General features: G+C 64.5%; 4 protein-coding genes across 5 annotated transcripts; 2 read left to right on the top strand and 2 right to left on the bottom strand.

Moving 5' to 3' along the window:
* Nucleotides 1-98: 98 nt before the first annotated feature.
* On the bottom strand, nucleotides 99-4800 carry KLHL10 (kelch like family member 10). Its single transcript, XM_074892040.1, has 5 exons — nucleotides 4104-4800; nucleotides 3089-3578; nucleotides 1869-2486; nucleotides 1049-1198; nucleotides 99-547 (listed from the first exon to the last, which is right to left on the bottom strand). The coding sequence occupies exons 1-5, from the start codon at nucleotides 4394-4396 to the stop codon at nucleotides 221-223; spliced, it is 1878 nt and encodes a 625-aa protein (XP_074748141.1). The 5' UTR covers nucleotides 4397-4800; the 3' UTR covers nucleotides 99-220.
* On the top strand, nucleotides 4800-11928 carry NT5C3B (5'-nucleotidase, cytosolic IIIB). The gene is made up of 9 exons (XM_074892145.1): nucleotides 4800-5302; nucleotides 5768-5866; nucleotides 6420-6489; nucleotides 6983-7029; nucleotides 7490-7575; nucleotides 7737-7826; nucleotides 8830-8992; nucleotides 9998-10198; nucleotides 10569-11928. The coding sequence occupies exons 1-9, from the start codon at nucleotides 5300-5302 to the stop codon at nucleotides 10677-10679; spliced, it is 870 nt and encodes a 289-aa protein (XP_074748246.1). The 5' UTR covers nucleotides 4800-5299; the 3' UTR covers nucleotides 10680-11928.
* Nucleotides 11929-12244: 316 nt separating this feature from the next.
* On the bottom strand, nucleotides 12245-19239 carry FKBP10 (FKBP prolyl isomerase 10). Its single transcript, XM_074892056.1, has 10 exons — nucleotides 18505-19239; nucleotides 16639-16784; nucleotides 16138-16327; nucleotides 15767-15912; nucleotides 15463-15652; nucleotides 15012-15157; nucleotides 14513-14702; nucleotides 14153-14295; nucleotides 13845-14008; nucleotides 12245-13560 (listed from the first exon to the last, which is right to left on the bottom strand). Exons 1-10 carry the CDS (start codon nucleotides 18696-18698, stop codon nucleotides 13375-13377), a joined length of 1695 nt encoding a protein of 564 aa, XP_074748157.1. The 5' UTR covers nucleotides 18699-19239; the 3' UTR covers nucleotides 12245-13374.
* A 1034-nt stretch (nucleotides 19240-20273) lies between these two features.
* On the top strand, nucleotides 20274-24493 carry P3H4 (prolyl 3-hydroxylase family member 4 (inactive)). 2 transcript variants are annotated; one of them, XM_074892091.1, is made up of 8 exons: nucleotides 20274-20765; nucleotides 22178-22327; nucleotides 22565-22736; nucleotides 22819-22947; nucleotides 23045-23190; nucleotides 23274-23357; nucleotides 23545-23686; nucleotides 23777-24493. In XM_074892091.1, exons 1-8 carry the CDS (start codon nucleotides 20292-20294, stop codon nucleotides 23788-23790), a joined length of 1311 nt encoding a protein of 436 aa, XP_074748192.1. In that variant the 5' UTR covers nucleotides 20274-20291; the 3' UTR covers nucleotides 23791-24493. The 2 variants fall into 2 exon arrangements, 1 of the variants encoding a protein (XP_074748192.1); XR_012631921.1 differs by having other exon boundaries at nucleotides 23274-23686.
* Nucleotides 24494-26081: the final 1588 nt, after the last annotated feature.

The raw sequence follows: 26081 nt of genomic DNA, 5'->3' as shown, positions 1-26081 counted from the left end.
TCTGTTGCACCTTTTATTTCCCCAGTTGCTCTGTAGGCTGTGGCCAACACACACATTTTCTGGTGCCACGGAATGAAAGTTGAAAGTACTAGTGCTGCTTTTGGCCTGTATCAGTTGTTTTTATTTTAGAAGAAGCAGCTGCAGTCCCTTGCAGCTCAGAAGTCTGCACTGGGTCAGCAGAGCTGTTTCTGCAGCCGGCTGCTGGCCCCGGGGGCTTCCTTCAAGCGCTGTCGGTGTGGCGGCCCCGCCGGGCAGTGTAGTCCCGGACGTTGCGCAGGCCCGGCACCACGCAGCAGCTCAGGGCGCTGCGGTCCGTGCCCATGTCCTGGAGGTCGTACCACTCGTTGGTGTTTTCATCAAAGCACTCGACGTTGGAAGTGGTAGTAAAACCGTTGTAGCCGCCGACCACGAACAAAAGATTGTCCACCACCGCGATGCCGAAGTTGCTGCGGGGACTGAACATGGTGGGGATCTCCTGCCACGTGTTGGTCACCGGGTTGTAGGCCTCCGCGCTGCGCAGCCGGTGGGCTCCGTCGCATCCTCCCACCTGTGGGTGCCAAAGGGGCAGAGCTGGGGTGGGCCTTCCCCCCCCCCACCCCCCCGCCAGCTCAGCCGGGAGGAGGACAGGGGCTGGTCCTGCCTCCCTGGAGCACGTCGTCCCAAAGCACAGCGCTTGCTCCCTCGTTCTTCCCAGAGCCTCCAAAAGGATTTTGTGCAACTCTCAGATTTGGCATTTACAGAGTTTAAATGCGGCACGTGGAGAGGATAAACGGGGCCGAGCAAATGTCCTGTGCTGCCAGTGCTGTTAGCAGCAGCAGAAAAGAATTCCTTTGCTGCAGCTGCTTAAAAATCACCTGTACGTTTTTCATAACAAAAAGCGTGCAGGTGAGAATATTCTCAGGGGACGTATCGACCGCCCTGGCTCTGGTTTCCTTCCCTAAATCTCACTTAACTAACGGGCCAGCCTGAAAATCGAGGCAACACAGATTGGCAGCAGTGAGTCCAGGTGCTGGGTGGCGCTAGGGCAGGGGCACCACTTCTCCCTTACCGCATACACTTTGTTTCCGTACGTGGTCACACCTACGCCGCTTCTTCTGCTCCCCATGGGGGCTATAAGGGTCCACTGGTGTGTGGTGGTGTCGTACGCTTCGGCCGTGATCAAGCACTCGTGTCCGTTGAACCCCCCGCACATGTACACCTGTTTGTAGGAGGAAAAAACGGTGAGCGGGGCAGCGACGGTGGGAGAACACGCTGTAGAGAAAATGGTGTGGCTGGATTTTTGGGAGGGGATTTTGGGTTGGGTTTGGTTTGGTTTGGGTTTTTCTGTTTGTTTTTTTTTTAATGGGAATGGTCCTGTCATCCTGGGTTTGAAGTAGTAAAAGTGCAGCGAGTTGTCCAGCAGGATTTAGACGGGTCATTTCCTGAACTGTGTGAAGCAGGCGGGCACGGTACTTCGCTTGTGGCCAGGAAAAGTGCTGTGGGGCAGCACGTGGGCTGTCGGGGAGCTTCAGCACCTCCGCCGCACCCCTCGGTTCCTGCCTCTCGGAGTTAATGAATAAGGTTTATATGAACTTTCTTCTTCGTTGCTTTAAATGATTCATCACGTTAAAGGGAGCATTTGTTACCTTTCCTGCTCCCACAGCTCCTTTTTTCTGCCTCGATGACGAGCTCGGAGCAGTAGCTGTGTTTATTGGGCACGTGGCCCAGTCAGAGGCTGAGCTCCATGGGCGCCCCACCTCGATGGGCGCCACGCGGCAGGACGGGCGCCCGCTCGCTGCGCAACGCTGCGCGCTGGTGTCTCTGTGACCCTCGTCCTGCTCGCCATCCTTCCACCTCAACTGCTTCCGACACTCTCACGGAGCGTTTACCTTTTCACGCAGCGTGGTCGCGCTGGCGTCGCTTCTCTGCTCGTGCATGGGGGCGATCAGCATCCACTGGTTTGTCTCCGGCTCGTACCGCTCGGCTGTGTTGAGGCGCGTGTGTCCGTCGAACCCTCCCATGGCGTAGAGGAAGTTGTTGAGAACGGCGACGCTGACGAAGCAGCGCTGCGAGTGCATGGGCGCGACCTGCTGCCACGTCTTCTTCAGGGGGTCAAACCGCCTGACGCTGCTCAAGCGATCCACACCGTCAAACCCTCCGACGGCGTAGATGAAGCCTTGTAAATAAGCAGTGCTGTGGTAGGCGAGGGGGCTTTCTTGCTCATATGTGACGTCCACCCACTGGTTCGCACGGGTGTCGTACGTCTCGACGGTGTTGATCGGGCTGTCCCCGCTCCAGCCTCCGATGGCGAACAGGATGGCGTAGGGCAGGCGGGGCCGACTGAGCGGGTGGGCGGAATCGGGGTGAGGGGGGCCCTGCACGTTGAGGTGGTACATTTCTACCAGCGCGCTTCTGACCAGAGCTCTGCACTCCTCATCGTCCTTCACGTAACCGTGCGTTTTGACGTTGGTCATGAGGTATTCTGGCTGCATCAGTGCCAGCCGAACCTGAAAAATGCAAAAAAGGAGGTTAGAATATTAATGCAGATGGTTTACACCCTGGTGTCCTTCGTGGATAGCTCCACTGCTGGGCGGCTTTGCTTTCAGGGTGTGGTGTTGTCTGAAGCTTATTAGAGAACCAGAGAATTAAAGGTGTAGTTTTTAGCCGGCCCGGAAAGGGGTGTGCGAGGTTAAATCACTGGGTTTCAGGGCAGGGAGTGTGCCACTGCTTTGGCTCGGGGCTCTCCTGGACACGGGCTGGAACTGCCCTGACACCTGCTGCTGTTTGTGCAGTGTAGCTTGTCTAGGCAAATGCTGATAAACTCGGTGTATGTAGAGATAACGTCGCCCCACGTGAACTTTGGCCCTTCCTGGATGTGAGGAGCAGTTAAACTCAAGCTCTAAACATGAGGAAACATGCACTTAAAGGGTCTGCCCCAACCCCAGCGCAGGATCTTTGGCCTGTGCCCCAGCGTCGCAGTAGCCTAACGGGCTGGAAGCTCGCTGCTTTGTGAGCTGCTGTAGGAAGCTGCAATTTCCTCAGGTCTTCCAAGAAAAGCAAAGTGTCCCTGGCCCTGCCCCAGAGCCGCCCGCGCCGGGACAGCACTGACCTTGCCCAGCAAGACGGCGACGTGCTGCCCCCTGCTCTGCGGGTCGTGAGCGATCCATGTCAGAACCGCCTCGAACACGGCCTCTTCCTGCGTCACGTTGAGCTCGTCCTTCTCAATGATGTGCTTCATGTCGTCAACAGAGAGGTCCAGGAACTCTGTAGACACCTTGGTCATCTCCGCGAAGTGATGGAGGATGAACATGGAGGCTGCCTCTCGCAGGTCGGGACAGTAGTAACAATCTGTGAGTCTGTAGATGCTGACACAATTTTCCAAGCAGAGTTGGGATTTTAAGAACTCACAGCACACCGTGACGATGCCCATAATGTTGAACTGGTCTGCTGCCACCAGCAAACCTTCCACGCTGTCAGCTGTGATCGGTACCGTCCCGCTGTAGGCGTACTCAATAACGAGCCTCATCATTTCAGGTGAAATGCCGGGGATTTTATACACTCTTTTCTCCTCATCGCTCCAGCTGCTGGTAAACAAAACCCTGAAAAAAACAAAGCAGTGCTGGGGGAAAAACCAGCTGTGCGGTGTTAAACCCTGACCCCGTTACCCTTGTGCCTTCTTCCTGGGCATCAATTTGGCAGTAGCCGTGCTGGGAGGCCGTGTTGTCTATTAATTAATGTTTTACTAGCTGGTTGTTTTAAAAAGGAGCCACAGCCTCTGGCTGTGGACAGAGAGCAACAGGGCGAGTGGTCACCTTGCTTCAACAAGAATATCAGAGAGTAACGGTGTGTGGGGAGGGAAACCTCCCTCCCGAGGGCAGGTGAGCCGGGCTGGCCACGCTCCCAGCCCGGCAGGCAGCTGGGGGTCTGTCAGACACCACAGCCAGAGCTGCTGTTAGATACCGGCTGGTGGATTAATTCTGGTGTCCGTGGAGGTACCAGGACTATGGGAACTGCTGGATGAGAGTTTTATGCCGATGGAAGCCCTGGAGATACACCCAGGCAGAGTGTCCCAGACGAGGAAATACTGTTTGTTTATCCCATCCCCTCTTGTTTCAAACACTGACCTGAAATAGTGGCTGCAGCTACACAGGATGACCTTGTGAGCCTGGAATTCAACACCACCGACGCTGATGATCACATCACAGAGTTTCCCTTCCTGGCAAAGCTCGCTGAAGACTCTGGAAGACAGGGGACTTACGTACCACTCCACGTGTGAGGACCAAGCGCCGGCGGGCGCCGACCTGTCCCCCATGTTGCAGCCTGGGGCAGCGGAAGGTGCTTCTCCCTCCGCTGCTCCTGGGCTTTGTCCTGGCCCCCCACAAACTGTGTGGTTCTGGATTATGCCCCGCAGTGACATCACAGAGTGGGGGGAGCCCCTCCGCAGGCAATGGGGCCCTGGTCCCCCTGGCCCCTCGCTCCATGGCTGCCCTCGGCCTTCGCTTAACCCCAGCCCTGGTTACGCTGGGCCCTGTACCCACACCCTGCCGACGGCTGCCCGGAGCAGAACCAGCTGTGAGATTGCCCTGCAACTTTTTAATGGTATTTGGCCCGGGTGTAAAGCTCCCCAGGCGCAGGCACCAACTGCCCTTGTGCCGCCGGAGGAAGCAGAGGCACAGGCTGGCTGCGTCGGTGAGGAGGACACACAGACCCTGTCCCCGCTGCTGATTTGGGGGGGTGGAAGGTGCCACTCGGGGCCGAGGAGAGGAGCGTGGGGGGACAGGGACCCCCATCCTGACTCCTCGCTGGCTTCACTCATGGCCAACGGCCTCTGTGCTCCATCGCGTCCGCCGGTTCCGTGGGTGCCGAGGGGCAGCTCTGCAAGGGGCTCGGTGCTGGAGAACCCCTCGGACTTTTCCACGTTACTGTCGGTGTGAAGTTGTTTAATGGGTTTTGTGGTAACGCTGGGGGAGGCCTGACGGCAAAAAGACCGCCCTTGCCATGTACTTCTGTGGTTTGTTTTTTTTTTCATCTTTATCTCTTCTTTCTCTTTCGCCTTCCTGGCTCGGAGCGTGTTGCGGAGAAACGCAACTGCCGGTACCGGCCGGAGCCGCTTCGGGCGCGGGGCGGAGGCGCAGCCCCGGGCACCCCTCGGCACCCCCAGGCACCCCCCGGGCGCCCCCGGGCAGTTCTGCTCCGGCCCCGGGCACCCCCCGGGCACCCCCCGGCCCCGCTCCGGCCCCGGCACCGCCCCCACGGCGGCTCCTCCCCGCGGCTGCGCGGCCCCGGCGCGGCTCGGCCCGGCCCGGCGCGGAGCGGAGCGATGGTGAGAGCGGGGCTGCGGGGGGCCGGGGGCTGCGGGGCTGGGGGCTGCGGGGGGCCGGGGGCTGCGGGGAGCCGAGGCCGGGCGGCGGAGGAGGGGCGTCGCGGGAGCCCGGGCTGGGGAAGCAGCGGGCGGTGGGGGGCAAAGGGCTGGGGGGGAGCAGCGTCCCCAGAGGGGGAACAAGGCTGGGGGGGAGCAGGGTCCTTGGGGAGAGCAGGGCTGCGGGTAGGAGGGTCCCTGGGGGGGAGCAGGGCTCGGGAGCGTGGCCCTGGGCTGGGGGGAGATGAGCAACACGGCCGCGACAGGGAGCACGGGGGGGGGCTGGACGGCATCGGCCCCCCAGGAGCTGCGTGCGATCGGGGGGGTGTCACTGGACAGGGGGGGTGTCACTGGACGGGGGGGGTGTCACTGGATGGGGTGTGTCACTGGACGGGGGGGTGTCACTGGACCGGGGGTCTCTGCCCGCAGGTGCCGGAGCTGGAGAAAGCCACGGTCCGCATCCAGCAGCCGGAGCGGGTGCTGGGGATCATCCGCGCCATCAAGGAGCAGGGGATGAACAAGCTGCAGGTACTGGCCCAGTTTGGCTCTGGCTGGGGTGGGGCGCTCGGTCCTTGTCCTCAGCTGCACCCCCCTTCCTCGGCCTCCCCGGCCGTGGCCTGGCTGCTCCCGACCCACGGGCAGGGCAGCTCCTTCTGCACGTTTTGCAGCCGCAGAGGGAGAAGCCCCAGGTGAGAGGGGGGACCGGGCTATTTTTCCTGTCGAGGCCCAGGCTGGTGGCTCTTCCCAAATGGGCCTTTTTCTTCCCTGTTATGCAAGCTATAAATATGAGCCAGCCCCCAGACACCCCCCTCCACCCATGGCAATAAGTCAGCAGGATTAAGCCATTTGGTGCTGATAAGAGTGGGAGGGGTTCTGGCCCTCTCAGCCGAGGACATCTGCTTCACGGCTGGCAGCAGCCTCAACCCTGGTCACTGCTGGGCCCCGCTGCAGGTCGGCACCCTCAGCTGAGCCGTGCCGGTGCCGGGTTTGCCCCCCCGTGGGCGGCAGCACCCCTGGCCAGCTCTGGCAAAGGCAGAGAGCGCTGGCTCACGGGCAGATCTGCTCTTCTCTCGCCTCCCAGGTCATTTCTGACTTCGACATGACGCTGAGCAGGTTTGGGTGCAACGGCAGACGCTGCCCCACTTCGCACAGTGAGTTGAAGCTGTTGTTTTTACTGTTGCTAATTCTGTTTGTGTTCTGTGTTTGTGTTCTCAGTCCCTGGGGCTCCTCTTATCCTCTGCCTCCCCCCTTTGCCCAGCCTGACCGCTCCATCATCTTCCCTCTCAGTGCAGCTCCAGGCCACTTGCAGCCGCGGCTGCTGGTCCCCGGGCAGCCCACAGCCCGCTGCAGAAGCCTTCTCCTGGCCTTCTCCTGGCCTTGCTGCTCCTCCTTGGGACACCTGCACCCCGCAGCTTGCTGGCGCTGAGGCTGCTCTCCCCCAGCTGAGCCCGATGACCAGAGCGTGCTGCGGGTTGGCAGTGGGAGCCGCTGTGCTGGGACCCCGCGGCGAGCCCGTGCTGGGGTCAGCGTGCCACACACGGCTCGTTTTCGGGAAGAGCTGGCGCTGGAGCCGCAGCAGAGCTGCCTTTGGGAAGCCTTTTTCTGTTTCTGGGCTACAACGCTGGCGTTTTGTTGTCTTTACAGATATCCTCGATAACAGCCGTGTTATCAGCGAGGATGGCAAGAAGAAGGTGGGTGCTGGTTTGCCGGGCGCTGCTGCTTGGCGCCGTGTTTCGTCCCTGTCAGCCATGGCCAGGAGTTGTGCTGGCTCGTGTGACAGCTCCCCACGCTGCCAGGACAGAGCGGGGCGAGTGTCCAGGCTGTGATGGAAGGAGAAGTTAAAAAGGGAAATTTAATTTGCACGCTCAGCTGTGGGCATTGTCAGTCTGATAAGGGGAGGAAGGGGGGGGGCATCCGCACGTGTGGTATTTGAAGCAGGGTGGGAGCCACCGGGCTGCCGGGGGGGTTTAACGCTTCCGAGATCCCCAGAGCTGCTCAGAGTGAAGTTGCTCAGTGAAAGGGTTTGGGTTGTGTTTTTCCTTAGGAAGTGTGATGCTTTGGAGGAATTTAGAAACGCTTTTTTGTTGTTGTTTACGGTCTCGTTAGAAGTGATGCTCACTCTGTTCTTTTTCCATCCGTACGATGCTCCAGCTGAAGGATCTGCTGCACCATTACTACCCCATTGAAATCGATCCCAACCGGACCCTGGAAGAGAAACGTCCCCTCATGGTGGAGTGGTGAGTGCTTGTAGGAGATGAGCTTGACCTTGTCCTGGACTCCAAGACAGAGGCTTGAACTGTCTCTAGGCCTGGCGGCAATACCGGGAAGTTTTAGTTGTTATTTTTCTGACTGCCTTAAGGTTGCTGCCCCCGAAGCTCACTCTGCTGCCTCTCCCTAGGTGGACCCGGGCCCACGAGCTGCTCTCGCAGCAGAAGATCCAGAAGGGTGACATAGCCCAGATCGTCAGAGAGTCGGAGGTGATGCTGAGGTACGGGCTCGGGGTTCGGCTGCCGCCGTGCAGGTCAGGTCTCTGCTTTCACCCTGCTCCGTGCGCAGTCTCCACAGCGCGGCAGATGCAAATCTCCCTTCCTGGGGCCGAGCTCGAATCATGGAAGAGCCAAAGGTCAGCGCCACGAGCTGCGGCCTGAGCTCGCTCCCTGGCTGCCGGCTGCTCCCATCACAGCTGGCTCCTTCCTGCTCAGAAACCGCTTCTGTCGCCTCTCGGCCAGGAGCAGCCGAGGGGACGGGTGACGGGCAGAGCTCCCTCTTCGCAGGGCAGGGCCGGGGGGCAGCACGCAGCTCCCCTCTTCCAGGAGAGATTGTTCTCTCCACGTGCTGTAACTGCTGGGCCTTATCCAGGCCCTTGGCTCAGCATCAAATTTCATCCACAGCACAAAAACGTTGGGCTAAAACTTGCTGTTAAAGCTGGCCTAGGCAGCGATGGGCCTAAAACTGGCTCAGGGAGCCTTGGTTTGAACGAGCTGCCGGTGTCAGAGAGGAGATGGTACCATACGTCCGGGTTTTCATGAGCCCAGGTTCCCCTTCTGCACAGAAATTGTGTCCTGGCAGACTGAGAGTGAAACACAATTTGTCTGATCGTCCTCACAACCAGCCCGACCTGTTGCACGTCTCTGAGAAGGGTTTCTGGGGGGGGCTGGCAGCCCCCGCACTCAGCACACGCTGCGCCTTGTGCCCCGGGAGAAGCTGGATGCGACCGGGAGATGCTGCGCGAATTGTTTGTGTGCTGCATGGTCCCGTGCAGCTCCCTGCTGGGTCACTGCTCCCAGGAGGGGTCTGGGGTTCTGCTGCACCCCCTGTGTTCACACAGAGAGCGCCACGGAAACGCTGGTGCCACAAAACGCTCGTGCTCTTTGCAGAGCTTGCGCCTGTTTGGGGCGGCCTGGCCAGAAACGCGAGAGCCTCCGCCCGGCACCGCGCTGCGAGCTGGGAGGTGGTGGTACAATGCTGTGTAATGGGCACATCTGCTCTAGGGATGGATTCAATGAGATGTTTGATCAGCTGCACAAGTACAATGTCCCCCTGTTCATCTTCTCTGCCGGCGTCGGTGACATCCTTGAAGAGATTATCCGCCAGGCCAATGTCTTCTACTCCAACGTCAACGTGGTGTCCAACTACATGGACTTCGATGATAATGTGAGTTTCCGCGGCGCGTGCGTGTGGTGAGCTGGCGGAGGGGAGAGTTGTTTGACTGGAACCGGGGGCTGCAACGCATCTGAGACACCGCTGGGTTAAAATCCGCCTGTTAACGTTTCTAAGTATTTGATCCCTGGAGCTGGAGCTGACGCCTTGCTGGGTCACAGAGGGCTCTAGAGGCTCCCCCCAGTTGCCTTCAGGGATTGCGACCTGCAGCCCCCTGAGCAGCAGCACTGGGGCGTTAGCGGTTCCCTGTCCTCACCCGGGCTGGAGCAGCAGTGAGAGTGAGCAGAGGACAGACGAGGTGGGCAGGCAGAGCGCGGGAACAGCCAAGTATCTGCTCGCCATCTCAGGGACTCTTCCCCTTTCAAGCTTGCTTTTTGGTGGCAGAAAGGGCGCTGCCGTCTCCGTGTCCAGCGCCGTGCGCTCCGTCCTGGGGCAGGGTGAGGACGGGGTTAACTGACCACAGAGGGCTCTCCCATGGGAAGGCCAGATGTCCTCTGGAGTGGCTTGGAACGCTTTTGTTGATGTACTAAAGCCTGAAAAGTCCCAACGCACATTAGACAGTTGCACGTCTCTTACAATGAAGCTCTCTGTTCCCACGGGTGGTGTGTCGGGACAGGCAGTCCTGGGGGGAGCGTGGGACAGCGTGACAGTCCTGCCTTCTGCAAGGGCTCTGCTCTGCCCTGCGGCTCCCCCGACTGCGGCTTTCCATGGCCCCTGACCAGCTCCAGGGCAGCGCAGAGCCCCGGCCGAGGTCTCCAGGATCTTTGGGGTTTGTTCTCACCATCTGGGAAGGGCTTGCCCTGCAAAAGGGGACTCCTGGGGACTCTCTCCAGGTGTTTTGTGGCTGCTGGGTTTCCAGACTCCTTGGGGGTGTCTCTGAGATGAGAGCTGGGGCCCTGTGAGCATCCCCCCCTGTTTGCCCATTCCAGAAAGGGTCCTGAGGCTGCGGCGCAGTGGAGGGATTGCCACGGGATCGGTTTGTCTGTCCTGTTTGCACAGGGAGTCCTCAGGCGTTTCAAGGGACCTCTCATCCACACCTACAACAAGAACAACAGTGTCCTGCAGGGTACGGAGTATTTCCAGCAGCTGAGCACTAGGACGAGCATCATCCTGCTGGGGGACTCCATGGGTGATCTGACCATGGCAGACGGCGTTCCCAGCGTGGAGAACATCCTCAAGATTGGCTTTCTCAATGACAAGGTGGGTGTGAGAAGCAGCCGTCCTGCTCCCCTGCCAGCGCTGGGAAGCCTCGGGGGCAGCACAGAGGGGCAGGCAGCCGCCCAAGTGATTTGGGGGGCACAAGAGATTCATAGGAGCTCCCGTGGGGTGTGCGGAGGGAGCCGGGGGGTGTCAGGGTGCGCTGGGGCGTTGTCAGGGTGGTTATTGACCCTTTTTTCAGTAGCATCGAGAGGTGCAAGGACTGTGGGTGCAGCAGCATCATTCTCGGCTGCTGGTGTTTACAGTCCTCTCCTCTCTCTGGCACCCTCTCCACCCTCTCCTCTTTCTGGGGCCTTCTCCACCCTCTCCTCTTTCTGGGGCCCTCTCCTCTCCACCCCGTCCTGTGCTGCAGGTGGAAGAGCGGAGGGGGAAGTACCTGGATGCCTACGACATCGTGCTGGAGAGCGACGAGACGCTGGATGTGGTCAATGGGATTCTCCGGTACATCCTTATCAAGACGTGAGCTGGGAAGGCGCGTCCCAGCTCCAGCCCCTCAGCCCGGCCCCGGGCAGCGCCCGTCCTTCCCTTGACAAAGCTGGAGCGGATCTCCCGGCACCTGCTGGGCTCCATCCTGACGCTGGGCGGGCTCCCTGCCCCGGCTCTCGTGTGCTGTGACACCCCGACCCCACTAACCCGCTTCGGTCAGCCCTGGAGCAGGAGGGCTGAGGCAGAGGAGGCTTCTCCCCTCCCCTTATCCCACCTGTGCCCGGCTCTGCTGCTTCCCGCTCGGTCTCCATCCCCCTCGGTCTCCATCCTCCTGCTCAGTCTCCATCCCAGCCAGCGCCTGAAGCCACAACAAACCATTTCATATTCTGTGCTTCAGCAGCCGAGCGCAGAAATGGAGATCGTTTGCTGTGGCTTGAGGACAGACCTGGTTTAGATGGAAGTTTTAGTTTTAGTTTTACTGTGTTCCTGTCTAAGAAAACAAGTCTCTCTCTTGTCCTGTTTTGTGGGCTTCAGAGTGCCCAGGCTGAGCTCTGGTGGTGGCACCCAGGGACGGGCTGGCATCTCCCAGCCCCGTGTCCCCCGCAGCAGCCCTGCGGCTCCCTGGCCCCCGGGCCCCAGCCCTGCCGTCCCTTTTGCTCCGTCACAGCTTTTGCTGTAAAAACGGCTTTTCCAGTCATCCCCGCAGGCCCGCGGAGCTCGTCTGACGCTGCTGCACGGAGCACGAAGTCCATTTGTCCGCCGAGGGCTGGGCTGGGGCGTTTGGGTGGCAGCGGGCTGGGTGCTGGGAGTGGTGTGTTTGCAGCCCGTGGGTGTGGACGGGGGAGGAGAAGCCAACGGCAGCACTTTGGTTTTTAAGGAATATTTTAGCTAACCGTGCTTCTGTCTTAAACCGCTGGGCTGATCCTGGGCTTAGTTCATATTCCTGTGTAACCTCTGGAGTTAGGAGGAATGCCGTGACGGCCCTGACTCAGCATGGGGCAGACTCAGCCCCTTACGTGGGACTCTGCTTCCCCCTCCCTGCTCCGGTGGCGGCAGCAGCCCGGGCTGGTGCAGGGTGAGCCCTGACGTGGCTCCTCGGGGCCATTATTGTTGCCCGGTGGCCCAGCACAGGTCGGCAGCCGCTGCCCTGCCACCTTTGGACGCGGCGGTGAGCTCCGGGCTGCTCCGCGTTCAGCCCTCGCTGCCCTCCACGTGATGGATGAGTCAATGTGACTTCTGAAAGTGGGGGCTCCCTGCTCCTTGTTGAAATAAAAACGTTGGCTAAAGCTGGGCAAAGCGGGTGGTTTGTACCCGGCTCTGAGGAGCCGCCCTCCTCCCGGGGCTGGCGCCGGCAGCTGAGCCCCGCTCCCCAGCTCCAGCTCGGCCCCGGGCGCTCGGCGCTGGAGCTGAAGCACGACCCGTCTCTGCTGGGGGGGCCCGGGAGCGGGGTTTTGGGGTCTCTCCCTCCAGCCCAACCCAGGCGGTGCTGGAGCCCCCGATCCCCCTGGGCCCCGCGCCGCCGGGCCGGGCGAGCCTAGTCTGCGCCGCTGCCCGGACACGCCGGAATGTTTCATGGTGAAGTAACCTGACACGGAGGCAAACTCCTTGGAAACCAGTAGAAATTATTTATTTGGTGCAAAGTCGGAGTCGGCGTTGGAGGGGTTCGCTGGGACCTTTGCACCGTTCTCGCGTTTCTTTCGTCTCTGCAAGACAAACTACGCAGAAGCTTTTGGAGCTGGTGGGAGGCGATGGAGCCGAGCTGGTCACAACTGGCAAACCTGAGAGCGCCGAGTTAAGTAGCTGCATCAAAATAAAACTGGGCTGATTTTTCTTAATCAACTGAGGGCTGTCGCTGCAGGGGCGGGAGGATGCGGATGGGGACGATGCTGCTCCCTGAGGGCCTGGGTGGGAGAGGTTTTCTGTTTTCCTTCTCCCGGCTGACAAGGGGTTTGCCAGGTCCCATCCCCGCTGCCTCGGGGCGGGGGGGGGGGGGCGGGGGGGGGGGCAGGCTTTCTGGGACAGCAGATGCCTGAGGGGTGTCAGGGTTTTGCCCTGGGAACCAGAGCCCCCTCCAGCCTCTTGTCCCGGGGAGGATGGCAGCGGGGAGCAGGGGCTGTGCCAGCAGCAGGGACCGGCACGGAAGGTTTCTCCATTTCTCCTCCCATTTAAAGAATTTTATACACGTATATAAAAAAAGAAACCAAACCCAACCCTAAACTACAAAATGCTGCAGCAGAAGTGGAGGGGGAGCCCCCCCCCTGCAGCCCCAGCACGGGCAGGCGAGGAGGCTGGAGCGGGACGTGCAGTCGCTGGCTGAGGCCGAAGGGGCTGCCCCGGCCCCTCGCAGGAGCTGAGCGCGGGGTCTGGCCCTGGCGCCCCCGGCCCCGCTCCACGGCAGAAGGATCGTCTGCAGAGCCGGGGCGCGCGAGGGGACGGGCGGCGCGTGGAAACGTGGGTGCTGCTGTCCCCGGGGTGGATCGAGGCTCCCAAGAATGTGGGTGTTTCCCACCTTCTTGCCTGGGTTTATTAGCTGGGGGTTGGTGAGTTTTCCTGCCCAGGAGGAACGCATCAAAAAACCCTCAGTTAAGTAATAGGGGGAAAAAAAATCAAAATATGCCCCCCCGTAGGGCTGGGGGGGGGCAGGGGCAGGTTCCCAGGGCAGCTGGTGGGGGAGAGCGGCCATGGCACGGCCAGGACGAGTCCTGTCTCCAGCGGAGAGCGGCGGCCGCTCCTCAGAGCTCCTCGTGGATCTTCTCCTGGTCCTCGTCCGACTTCAGCTTCAGCTCCTCGGCGGTGATCTTCCCGTCCTGGTTGCGGTCCTGGTTCCTGAACATGTCAGCGATGACTTTCTCCGGGTCAGAGCTGGGCATGAGGCGGCCTTTCCCTTCCGCCACCTGGGTCTTGATGAAGGTGGAGAACTGCAGCGGGGAGAGGGCAGAGATGCAGCTTTGCTCTGCGCAGCTGGCACCGGGCACGGCGGGGAGCGGCACGGCCCGCACCAAGAACGGGGCAGGGACAAGGACACGGGCTGCCCTCGGTGTCCCTGCCCGGCCGCAGCCCTGCCTGCGATGCTCCGGGCTGGGGGGTTTCTCCTGCGCAGCCCTTCAGGCTCCCCAGTGCCCGGGCTGGGGTCCCCTGCGCCCCTGTTGCCTCCTGCACGCCCCGAGCCTGCGGTCTGGCAGTGCTGGGGGCCCTCGCTCACCTCCTCGGGGGGGATCTCCCCATCCTTGTTCAGGTCCATCTGCTCGTAGAGGCCCGCTGGCGGCTCCCCGTGCCAGATGAAGAGGTAGCCCTCGGGAACCCCCTCCTCCATGGAGATCAGCTCCACCTCGAAGCGCAGCACAGCGCTGCCTGGCACCCCCCGTGCTGAAAAACCAAGGGAAAGCTGCTGCATCGTGGGGGAGCTCAGCAAAGCGCTGGCCCTGATGGGCAAAACCTCAGGGTGAGGGGGTTCAGCAAGGCAGAGCCCCCTGTTTGCACCACGTGGGCAGCTGCACGCCGCTCCCCTACCTCCGCTCTCGCCATGGCCCAGGTGGGGGGGGATGATGAGCACCCGCCTCTCCCCCGCACACATGTTGAGGAGGCCACTGTTCAGGCCCTCGATCACCTTGTTGGCCCCCAGAGTCACCTCCTGGGGCTTCTCGTAGTCGTGGCTGCAGGAGACACAAAGACCACGGAGCTGAGAGAACCCCTCAGGCTGTGCCCTGAAATCCTGCGCCCTTCATCCCACCGTGCCCCGAAATCCTGCGCCCTCCATCCGCTCCCAGCCCTGCTGCGGTGCCCGCCCACCCCCGGCTCAGCGCCTGCCAGGATGTGGCCCTGGGAAGGGAAGGTGAGGGGGGGGGGGGGCAGCCCGCAGGCAGCACGCACGAGGAGAAGAGCTTGGTGCCGTCCAGCAAGGAGCAGTTGTAGTGGTAGCGGACAAAGTCTCTGTCGCGGGTGGTGACGTTGCAGCCCTCGGGCCGGAACACGGTCTCAATCTCCACCGGGTCCGCGGGGTTGTGGAAGTCGATGATGTGGACGTCAAAGATGAGCACGGCCGAGCCGGGAATTTTGTCCCCTGGAAGAGGAGGATGAGGAGAGCTGCTGCCGGCGCGCCACGGGGCCGGTGAAGCCTTTCCCTGCTTCTTCCCACAGTCCGCCCGCGGAGCCCTGGCTCTGCACATGTTGGCATCGGCCATACCCCTGCCCACGACACCCCCCGCAACGCCCGGAGCCCTGGGGATGGTGGTGACCCCCGGGGTGAGGAGCTGGCCCTGCTTGGCCAGCACTTTCCCAATGTCAGATCCAGCACACCAGGCCAGAGGGGGGATGCCGCAGCCCCGGGCCGTGCCGTGTGGTCACACCAGACCCCGGGGCTGCCCTTTACCTGCCCCGTTCTCCCCGTAGGCCAGGTGTGGGGGGATGAGCACCCGCCGCCGCTCTCCCATGCAGACCCCTTGCAGGGCCTGGTCCATGCCGGGGATGATGTAGCCCTTCCCGATGTAGGTGTTGTAGGTGTGATTGCGGGAGTAGCTGCAGCGAGAGAAGCCCCCAGTGCCGTCATGCAAGAGAGCCTGGCCCAAGAAACCCCCTCCCCAACCCCTGCACCCCAACCCGCACCCCTTCTCCAGCCTCTGCCCTGCTCCCTCAGGAGCCAAACCTTGTTCCTAGGGATGTGGCAAACAGGTCTTGTCTCTTTGGGCCTATTTCATGCCCTTTACCGCCCTCTCCAACATCTCCCCCCAATTCTCCAGCCTCTCCATGCAGCTGGCTGCTGAGCATGGGGCAGGAGGGGACATCAGGGGGTCCTCCCCCCTCGGCCGCTCCCCTCCCCACACCTGGAGTCGAAGAGCGTCCCGTCCATGAGCGTCCCGTTGTAGTGGTAGCGGACAAAGTCGCCGGTCACAGCCCTGCGCTTGCAGGACGGCGGCACCTCCAGGTGCTCCAGGGAGACGCTGTCGCGGGGGTTGTGGAAGTCCACCAGCAGCACGCTGAACACCAGCGACGCCTGCGGTGGGATCACGGTCCCTGGGGGGGGACACGGGTCAGCCCGGACGAGGGTCCTGGGGCACCGTGGGGGGCTCTGCACGGAGCCGTGAGGGAGGGAAGGGACCGGGCACAACAGGGAGGTGCCTGACTCACCGTAGCCCTTCTCCCCGTAGGCCAGGAATGGGGGGATGATGATGCTCCTCTTCTCCCCCGCGCACATGCCCAGCAGCGCCTGGTCCATGCCCTTGATCAGCCACCCGGTGCCCACGTACGTGTCATAGGTGCTGTCCTTGCTGTAGCTGGTGGGGAGGAATGAGGGGGGGGGACGGTTCCAGGGCCACATCAGCTCCCCCAGTGCCACACAGGAGGCTGGTTTGGGGGTCCTGGAGCTGCGCCGGCCCTGCCGGGGTGCGGGGAGGGAGAGCACGGGGGTGCAGCGCGGGCCCCAGTGTCAGCGTCCCCCTGCCATCCCCGGTGCCCCCAGCCCTGAGGCGAGGGCGCGTCCCAGCGCCACTGCCACGTACCTGGAGTCGAAGGGGGTCCCGTCCAGCAGCGTGCCGTTGTAGTGGTACCGCACGAAGTCCGAGTTCTCCACGGTGCGGTTGCAGCGCTCCGGTTTGGAGAGGGTGGTGATCTGCAGCTTGTCGTCCTTGTTCCAGATGTCCAGCATGATGACGTCGAAGTACAAGGTGGCATCCGGGGGGATCAGCCCCGCTGAAGGGGCGACAGCGAGGACGGAGCAGCTTAGGCGGGACCAGCCAAGCCGAGGGCTCCGTCCCTTAAAGCCCTCCCGAGCCCGCTGCTGCCTGGGGCTGCCGGCCACATATGCCAGCCCCCCGGGAAGCAGCAGAGCCCGAGGGGGACAGGACCCCTCATTCCGGGGAGCCCTGGTTAGGCACCACTCGCCCTGGCCATGGAGCCGCCTTCGCCAGCACCTGCCGGCCGGGCACTGAGGCTCTGTCCCCGCTAACACTGGCCCCGGGGGTTTGGTCCCTCCGTCCCCCCGCCGTGTCGCGGCCCCTTACCCACACCGATGCTGCCGTAGCCCAGGTGGGGGGGCACGATGAGGTGACGCCGCTCGTTCACGCACATGCCCTGCAGCCCCCGGTCCATGCCGGTGATCAGCCGCCCGACACCCACCACACCGGCCACCGTGGCCCCTCGGTCGTAGCTGGGGCGAAGGGACAGAGGCGTCAGCGGTGCGGCACAGGGCGAAACCCCCAGAACTGCTGGTGCTGGGGGTGCTCAGTGCCAGTGCTGAGGGCTCAGGGTGGATCCTGCGAGCACGGAGGGATGGCGTGGGGCTCCCCGGTGCTGCCCACCCCAGGGGCAGAGCGGGGGGACGGGGCTGCCCCCACCCCAGGGGGGCAGGTAACCCCCCACAGCCAGCGGGTCCCCGTGCTGCAGGCAGAGCTCAGAACCGTTGATCCTGGGGGGATCAGTCCTGCACTGCCCGGGGTGGAGCTGCCTCCCATGGCACCAGCCAGGGTGCTGGTCTGACCCTGCGCGCCCAGCACCCTGGGGGCAGGGGAACGAGGGTCGGGCCCTCTGGGTGCGAAGGAGGCGGGTGACGCTCTCCCTGGGGACCGAACCCATCGACGCCCTCCCCAGACCTCGCCCGCTGGGCCGGGGGCCGGCAGCTCCCGGGATTTCTGCTGCTTCCAAATCGTTTCGCTTATGGCACATTTGGAGCTTTATGCAGCGAGGAGGAAAGAAAACGTCCCAGGCCTCATTTTTAAACTGCAAATTTGTTTTTATTTTTAAATCTTAAAATACTCCGAGAAGCAACTGGGCCCATTTCAGATAAATCGAAACCCTTCATCCCCTTCAATGCGCAGCTGATGCTTTCTCCCGGCAGCACGCTGCAGTCGTCAGGACAAGGAATTATTTTAGCAGCGAATGTCCCCGGGTTCCCACCGCAGCTGGGGTGCGCAGCGGCAGCAGCGGCACCACAGCTCCGTTACTTTCTCCTTGATTCATGCTCGCAAGAAAGAGGAGACACATTGAACTGGAGCAGAATCCCTTCGCTTTCCAGGGCTCTGAAAAATGCCCCTCTGGAAAGTTTTTGTTCCTACGTGGGGCTGGGGCTGAGCCCCAGCACTGCCCAGTTTGTTTCTGCCCTTTCGCCGGGTCCCTGATCCTCCCCCTGCTCGCGGTGGTGCAAATCAGGGACTGCACCAACATAAACGCTGGTTTACAGCCAGCGGGAGCGGAGCAGGATTGGTGCACGGGCCGAGGAGCGCTAAGACCAGCCAGAGTGAAGCCTCTTAGGTAATGAACGGGTTTTGCCGCTGCCACGTTTCAAAGTGCTTTAAGTGTTTTCCCTGCCGGTGCAGCACACGCAAGTACATGTTCTGAGTGTAAAATGTCTCACTTTGGGCCAAATCCTGCCCGTGCCTGGGATGGGCTTCCCCGCACCCCGCAGCACCCCGGGGTTGAGGGCGTGTGGGCAGCGCAGGCACCCGCAGGGCACCGGGGGCTCCCCGGAGGGTGGGGGGCTGCTGCCAAACCCCAGGCAGCAGCATGGGTGCACGGGCAGGGGCTGGAAACGGGGCAGGCAGGGGCAGGCAGCCCGAGGCAGGGGGGCTGCGCTCGGCGGTTTGCTCAGGGCCACGCTGGGGCCCCAGGGCTGACACGTGTGCAGGGCCCCCCAGGCTCCCCGTCCTCACCCCCAGCACCCACCAAACGCCCTCCGTGGGGTCCAGGCTGCGGGGCCTGGGGGCTGGCCCGAGCAGGCAGCTGCCTGCTCCTCGCCTGGCTGCCTGCTGGCCCTCGGGGGTGCGGCGGGGCGACACGAAGGCAGGCCGGGGGGGAAAGGCATGCAGGGAGCCCCTCCGCAGCGCAGGGCTGGCCGGGGCCGCATGCATTCGGTAAAGAGCCGAGGGCTATACCTGGAGTCAAACTTTTTGCCATCTTTAAAGGTCCCATTGTAGTGGTAGCGAATGAAATCCCCCATCTGGACTTCCCGCAGGCAGATTTTGGGGACATAGTATCTGTCTATCACCACGTCTTCCAGGGGGCCGGGGTCGCCCAGGCCGGGGGCCCCCAGGATGCTGAGGAGGAGGACGAGGCTGCCGGGGGACATGGCGCTGGAGGCTGCAGCCGGCGGAAAGGCTCGGTGGGGGAAGGCGGAGAGGTGGGGCCAGCGCGGCAGCCGCCTGCCCAGCCCCGGCCTAGCTGGAATTTCTGTACACGTGTACCCCGGGCCTGGCGCCTCGGCCCCCCCCCCCAGCCACGCTCCCACCACCGGTCACCCCACGGCATCGCCGGGGCAAGTCCCCCCAGCCGGCGGCATCGGGGCTGGGCGGGAAAAGTCACAGAGGCAAAGCTCCACGTCAAGAAGGTTTCTTTTTTTTTTTCTCTCTCTTTTTTTTTTTTTTTTTTTTTTCTGGGCAGTTCCTTCTGCGAAGGAAAAAGCTGAAGAGAGCTATTTGGAAGCCAGTTTATGTAGCTGGAGGTCCCATCCCAGCCCCGCTCGCGCCGGGTCCTAGCGCTGCCGGTGCTCCCCCCGCAGCCTCCTCCCGTGCCGTCGCTCCGGGGTGCTGCTGCTCGGGCCGCAGCGGTTCGGTGGAGCAAAAGCAAAGAATTCAGCGTTTTAATAACATCTTTTACTGAATGACGATGATTAAAAATGTGAAACTACCCCTCTGGCAGTCTTTTCCAGCTTGAAGCAGCATCAAATGCACATGTACGTGCTGCCCGCACATCCCCGCGCCCCCAAACCCGGGCACCCCGGTGAGAGCCCTGGGCAAGTCCCGGGTGGGAAACGTGACCCCCAACCAACCCCAAACTCCTCCGAGGCGCAGCACTTGCTGCTGAGAGCAAAAGCTCAAGCAAAGCACCAGCAGGTCCCTGAGCCCGGACTCGGGGTGCTCTGCAGCTCCCCAATGCACCGCGCTGGGGCTGAGCGACCTCAGCACCGCTCGGGGGGACTCGGGGGTCTCCCCACGGCACAGTGGGGTCAGGGCCTGACTCTGGGGCAAGCGAGCGCTTCCTTAGGGGCGACGGTGGCCCCGGCCGCGGGTTTGCAGGGAGGTGCTGGGCACTAACAACCTCAGCAGCGTCCTGGCTCCTGCCCCGCGCTGTGACACCCCCAGGGCCACCGTCCAGCCGGCAGCAGAGCCTCGGCCTTGGGCTGGGGCCAGCGCGGCCGAGCCGAGGCCTGGCACGACGCAGCTCTGGGATCTGGCACGGCGTGGGGCCTGTGGCCACCGGCTTGGCACCAGCCAGCAGCTCCAGGCACGGCCGGGCTGGGGGCGTCCAGCCAGGCTGGGGGGGTCCAGCTGGGCTGGGGGGGTCTGGCCTGGTTGTGGTTCCAGCCAGGCTGGGGGGGTCTGGCCGGGCTGGGGGGGTCCATCCGGCTGCCCGGGACAGCACAGGGTGGCACCCAGCGCACCCCAGGGTGGCACCCAGCACCCCTCGCTCTGCAACGCGCATCCCCGAGCGCACCCCCGGGCCCGGGGCGCATCCTGAGAGCGCGGGGGGGGCTCGGGGTGACTCCCCGCAGCGCGCAGCACCGCGCACCCCCTCCCACCCGCCCCCCCGAGCGCTGCGCCCGCCGCGCAGACCCGCACTAAGACCCTGCGCGCCCGCCGCGCACCGCCCCTTCCCCGCCGCCCGCCCCCCTGCGCGGAGGGGAGCGCGGCGCTGCGCGGAGCAGTGCGCGGCGGCGGCGGGGATGGGCGGCGCGGCGCTGGCGCTGGCGGTGCTGGCGGCGGGGCTGTGCGCGGCGCAGTACGAGGAGTACAGCGTGCGCGGATTCCCCGCGGCCGCGCTGGAGCCGCTGCAACGCGCCTACGCGCGGGCGCTGGCGCAGTACGCGGGCGCGCAGTGGGCGGAGAGCGCCCGGGAGCTGGAGGCCAGTCTGCGCCTCCACCGCCTGCTGCGCGACAGCGAAGCGCACTGCCACCGCCGCTGCGCCGCGCCCGCGGAGGGGGACCCCGCGGAGGAGCCCCCCGCGGAGAGGGACCCCGCGGCGTGGGAGTGGGAGCGGGAGCTGCAGCTCTTCGGGCGGCTGCTGCGCCGCGCCGGCTGCCTGCGCGCCTGCAAGCGCGACCTGCCCGTCTTCCAGCTGCGCTACCCCCCCGCGCAAACGCTGCGCGACTTCCAGCGCCGCCTGCCCTACCAGTACCTGCACTACGCGCTCTTCAAGGTGAGGCGGCGGGCGCGCAAATGCCGCGCAACGTGGCTCGGGGCGGGGGGGGGGGCGGGCGGAGAGGGAGTGGGGGGCGTCCTGTACCCCCGTCCTGCCCCGCTCCAACCTGCGCCTCCTCCTCTACCTGCGCCCCTCCACTCGGCCCCCCCAGCGGGGGCACCCCCAGCCTGTGTCTCATCCTGCACCCCTCGTCCTGTACCGCCTCTGGGACACCCCCATCCTTCACCCCCCCCATCCTGCACCCCCCATCCTGCACCCCTCATCTTGCACCCCTCATCCTGTACCTCCTCTTCAACACCCCCATCCTTCATCCCCCCACCCTGCATCCCCACCCTGTGCCCCCATCCTACACCGCCAGCCTTCCCCCCCCCGCTCTGCCCCCCCTGAACCCAGCTCCCCTCTATCCTGCACCCGGCTGCCACGTGCTTTCCCGTCCTGCACCCCCCTTCCCATCTGGCACCCCCCCCCCCGGCTCCTCCATCCTGCCCCTGCGCTGTGGCACGTCACCATCATCTGGGATGCATCAGGCAGGACGTGAGGGGCGCCCCCGGGACTGGGGTCCCCTGTGGTTGTGTCCCCCCACCCCGCCTTGAGTTGCCCTGGTCCCCCAAGGTCCCGGTGGCCGGGCAGTGCGTCACCTGGGGAGGGGGACACCGGGGCTGCCCCGGCCGAGGGGCCCGAGCTGGCGGGTCCGGTGCCGCCAATTGGTGCGGGACACGTGTCTGGATGCTCCGTCCGGGGACGCGCTCGCTCGGCTCCGGGTGCAGACGTGGAGGGAGGTTTTGAAGGCGTCGATCGCCCTGGGGGGACCCTGCTCTGGCCGGGGACGCTCCCTCCCCAGGCGCCGGTGCTGGTCGGGGTCCTGAGCTGCCGGTGGGTCCTGCTTTAGCGCTTAGCGCCGCTGCCCCGCTCCGCTGGTGGTGCCGAGGGACGGCCTGGCCGCATCCTTCATGACTTTTCCTCCTGCTTGCTCTGGCCAAAACCCATTTCATGGACAGTTCGTTCAACCCCCCCAGTCTCGCTCCCCTGAAGTTGCAACCTGAGAGCTCATGCAGCTGGGGAGCCGGGGCTGGCGCCGGTGCCCGAGGAGAGCGGGTGCGTGGGCCCAACCCGCCCCGCGGGGACGGCTCCGGGCTGGATGTGGAGGTCCACGAGGGACCGAGCTGTCCCCGCGCCCACCACGGGCACAGGGGGGGTGTTGCTGTGGCTGGATTTGTCCATGGTCCCAGATCCTGTCTGTCCATCGCTGCGGGTGGATGGTTGGGCTCGGGGCTGGTGCTGTGCCCCCCCCAGGACCGGCCTCTGCCCCGCAGCCCCGGGCTCTGCGGGTGCTGAGCCCCCCGCGGCCGCAGCGCTGCCCCGTCTGCCCCCGCAGCGGGCTGCTGCACCGGCTCTGCCTCCCTCCCCAGTCAAATAAGATCGAGAAGGCGGTGTCCGCTGCCCACACCTTCCTGCAGAAGAACCCCAAGCACGAGATGACCTTGAAGTACCTGAACTATTACCGGACGATGCTGGACGTGGATGAATACCTGGTCGACCTGGAGGCTCAGCCCTATGAGGTGGGGAGGGGACGGGGCTGGGGTGCGAGAGGGGCTCCCCAGGGCTCGGGTGCGCCTGGTCCTGCCGAACCCCGAGGGAAGCGGCTGTCCCTCGCTGAGCCCTGGTCGCTCCCCTCCTGCCCCCCAAAAAGCATCTCAGTGGGGCCCATGCTGGGGGGGGAGCAGGGCAGGTGGGTGCTGCTGGCGGGCTGCGGCGCCCGGCGAGGAGGTGAGCGGCACCCGCTTGGTCCCCGGCAGCCGATATTCGTGCGGTCGGTGAAGCTGTACAACAACGGGGACTTCCGGAGCAGCGCGGCCGACATGGAGCAGGCGCTGGCCGAGTACTACAAGGCCTACGAGGACTGCCTGGCCGGCTGCGAGGGCGCCTACGAGCTGCAGGAGTTCAAGGACTTCTACCCCGCCATCGCAGGTGACCGGGCGGGGGGCCGGGGGCCAGCAGGCTGGGGGTGGGGGGGGGGCGATGGGTCACAGCGCCTGATGCCTCCCCCCAGACCACTTTGTGAGCGTGCTGCAGTGCAAGGTGGACTGCGAGACCGAGCTCACCCCCAACGTGGGCGGCTACTTTGTGGAGAAGTTCGTGGCCACCATGTACCACTACCTGCAGTTTGCCTACTACAAGCGTGAGTGCCGGTGGGAGCGGGGGACTGTGGCCACGGGGCACCCCGGGGTGCTGCGGGGGTGTCACCCCCCATCACCCGGCGCTGCTGCTCCCGGCAGTGAACGACGTGCGGGACGCGGTGCGCAGCGTCTCCAGCTACATGCTCTTCGACCCGGGCGACGCCGTGATGCAGCAGAACCTGGTCTACTACCGCTTCCACCGCGAGCGCTGGCGCCTGCAGGACGAGGACTTCGAGCCCCGGCCGGTGAGGACCCCCAGCCCCCCGGTCCCGTGGCTCTGCCGGCAGCGGGGGGGCTGACGCAGGCCCCGCTCCCTCCCCGTGCCCAGGAAGCCGTGCGCTACCACAACCGGACGGCGGCCCAGAAGAAGATGCTGGACTTCGCCCGGCAGTACCTGCAGGCTGACGATGAGGTAGACGATGGCCCCGGCGTGGGTGCAGCCGGGCGCTTTTGGGGGTGCTGGGTGGTGCGGGTGGGTGCTGTGGGTACCCCAGGGCAGGGCCCTTCCTCGGGCGGGGGGGTCCGACCCTTGAACCAGCCCTGGAGAAGAGGCTGCGGACGGGGCCCCGCTGCCTCCTCCTGCCCGTCCCGCGCTGCAGATGGAGGTGGACGGCGGCGAGGGGCTGGCGGCGCGGGACCTGCCCTCTGATGGCGAGTTCGAGGGCGAAGGCGACTACGAGGAGGGCTTCTTCGCAGAGTGGTGGCAGGAGCCCAAGACCAAGGGGGACAAAGCTGACCAAGGTTCCTGATGCGGGGCTGGGGCCCGTGCTGCGGGGTGGGGGGAGGCTGGCACCTGCGCCCCGGTGCCACCGAGCCCCCCCTATTTTGCAGAGACCCTGCGATGAGCCAGGCGAAGGGGTGCCCGGCCCTGACAGAGCTGGCCGGCGGTGGCCCTGTGACGTCATCCCGGGGACGTCAGGCTTCGAGCTCCTGCCAGCCGCCGTGCAGAAACGGGCTCGCAGGGAAGGGCTGATCCTGCCCGGTGCCCAGCGGCAGGGCTGCCTTGGCCATTGGGACGTCTGCTGCCCTGAGCGCAGCCCGATTCCCCTCGGTGGAGCACCGGCACCGCCGAACCCCCCTGCCTGCCCAGGAGCCCCCCCCCGGGCCATCCCTGTCTCCGGTGTCCCTCCGCTCCTCCCAGGACCTGTGGACCGTGTGCCAGGATTGACCCCCATGTTGTCTCGAGGGTTTTGGGGGGCTGCCCCTGCTCCGGGAGCAATGCATGGTGCTGCCCCTCCTGGGGCTCCTCGGGGCTCCTGCTCTGGTGCCTCCGGCCCCCCGCCAGCCCCCAGAGTCCAGGGTCCCTTCGGGGTGCCCGGGGCTACCGCGGGGCTCGGGGTGTGCTGGTGTCCCCGTGCCGCTGCGTGGCTGCAGCCTGGTGAGGCTGCGTCGCCTGTGCCCTGCGTGTGCCTTGAATTTTCCCCACACCAGCCCTCTGTAGCCTTAAGCTCCGTTAATTTAATACTTCCCGACTTGCACAGTCGCTTTTTTTTTTTTTTTATATTTACTGGTGCTGAACTTTTAATAAAATCCGGACCGGTCTTTTCACAGCTGCCTCCACCTTGGGGCTCCCTGGGGCTGGGGTGTTCTGCAGGAGCCAGCCGCTCGGGTGGGAGCGGGAGGATGGGCTGGGGGGCTGGGTGCCCCCATAAAGTGGGGGAGACCCTGCAGGGGGGCTGAGGGGGCTTGTGGGGCTGGGGAGGCTTGGGGGCCACGAACACACTGGGGGGTGTGACCCCGCCTTGTGGCTGGGGGCAGCATGCCTCACCCCGATACAGGTGTTGGGGTGCGATGTGCATCAGCTGCTGGTGGTTTTGGGGGGGTGCATCACCCTGACACTGCTCCCTGGGGGGTGCATTGTCCTGCTGCTGGTCCAGAGGGTGCAGCCTGTGCCCCCCGATGCTGGTTCAGGGTGGCAGGGGGAGACAGCCCACCCTCCCGCCGGTGTCAGGGCGTTTTGGGGCCCGTTTCAGGGGCCGCCGTTGCTGCTGACAAGCCCACGCCTGCCCTGGGCACGGGGCGTCGGGCGGCCGCGGCCCTCGCTCCTCCCTGCTGCGCCGGAGCATTCCGGCTGCCCGTGGAAGTTGGCTGCGAGGACTGAAACCGAGAGGCTGAATCACGGCGTTGGCCCCGGGGGAGGGAAGGGAAGAAGGGGGCGGCGGGGAGGCTGCCAGCACCCCACCCTGCCCTGCCCCGCAGCTCCCATGCACCAGGGCTTTCCCAGCTCTGCCCTTGCGCAGGGCACCGGGACGGGGGACGGGGCTGAGCCCCCAGACCCGCGGTCAGGGCTGGGGGCTCGGGGCAGAGCTAAGGGGAGGCAGCGCTGTGCGTCCCTGTGCCGGGCAGGGCTGTCCCGTCCCTCGGGAGCAGCGGGGTTTGTCACCGATGGGTCACAGCGACAGCCCAGCGGGGCGCGGCCGGCGGCGCTTGAGCCCGGATCAGCGGGAAGAGCTCAGCCCAGCGCTGGCGTCACGGCCCGGGGGGCAAAGGCTTGTTTATCTCCCCAACAAACCTGGCGAGGGTGGCACAGGGCCCGCGGGGCCTGCACCCCGCTCCGACACGCGCCTGGGCACAGCGTCCCCTCGCCAGCCCCAGGCTCACGTTGGGGCACACGGCTTCTTGCCAGCGCCGGGAGAAGCCCCCCCCAGCCCTGGGCTGGGGTCCCCGGGGTCCCCTCGCGGCTCCACGGTCCCTCAAGCGGGGTCCGGCACTGGGCGTAGCAGCTCTGCGAGCGGCGCGTGACCCCGGCAGTGGCCCGGGCTGCGAGTGTGGCCACCATCCCCCGTGGCACATGGGGCCGGCAGAGCCGGGCTGCGGGGGGGTGCAGGGGTGGGATATGGGGGGGCGAGCAGGGACATGAGGTGGGATGCGGGGGGGCGAGCCTGCAGGCCTCCGCGGGTTACTGCCACGAAGGCAGCGCTGCTCTTCCCTGAATCCCCTGACCTTGACCAAGACAGAACATAAATGAGGTTTTAAGGGCCCGAGGGTCCCACCGGGGGCTGGGCCGTGCCCTGGTGCCGGGTGCTCCCCGGTGACGCAGGCGCTGGGTGACGGAGGCTTCACCCAGGGCTGGCGGAACGCGGCTGAGCCGGGACACGGCGGCAGCACCCGGCTGGACCAGTCTGGCCGGGGCCGG

Source organism: Strix uralensis, chromosome 22 (assembly GCF_047716275.1).
Source record: "Strix uralensis isolate ZFMK-TIS-50842 chromosome 22, bStrUra1, whole genome shotgun sequence".
NCBI lineage: Eukaryota > Metazoa > Chordata > Aves > Strigiformes > Strigidae > Strix > Strix uralensis.
The sequence above is the reverse complement of the archived record's forward strand: the minus strand, read 5'-3'. Positions and strand labels throughout refer to the sequence as shown.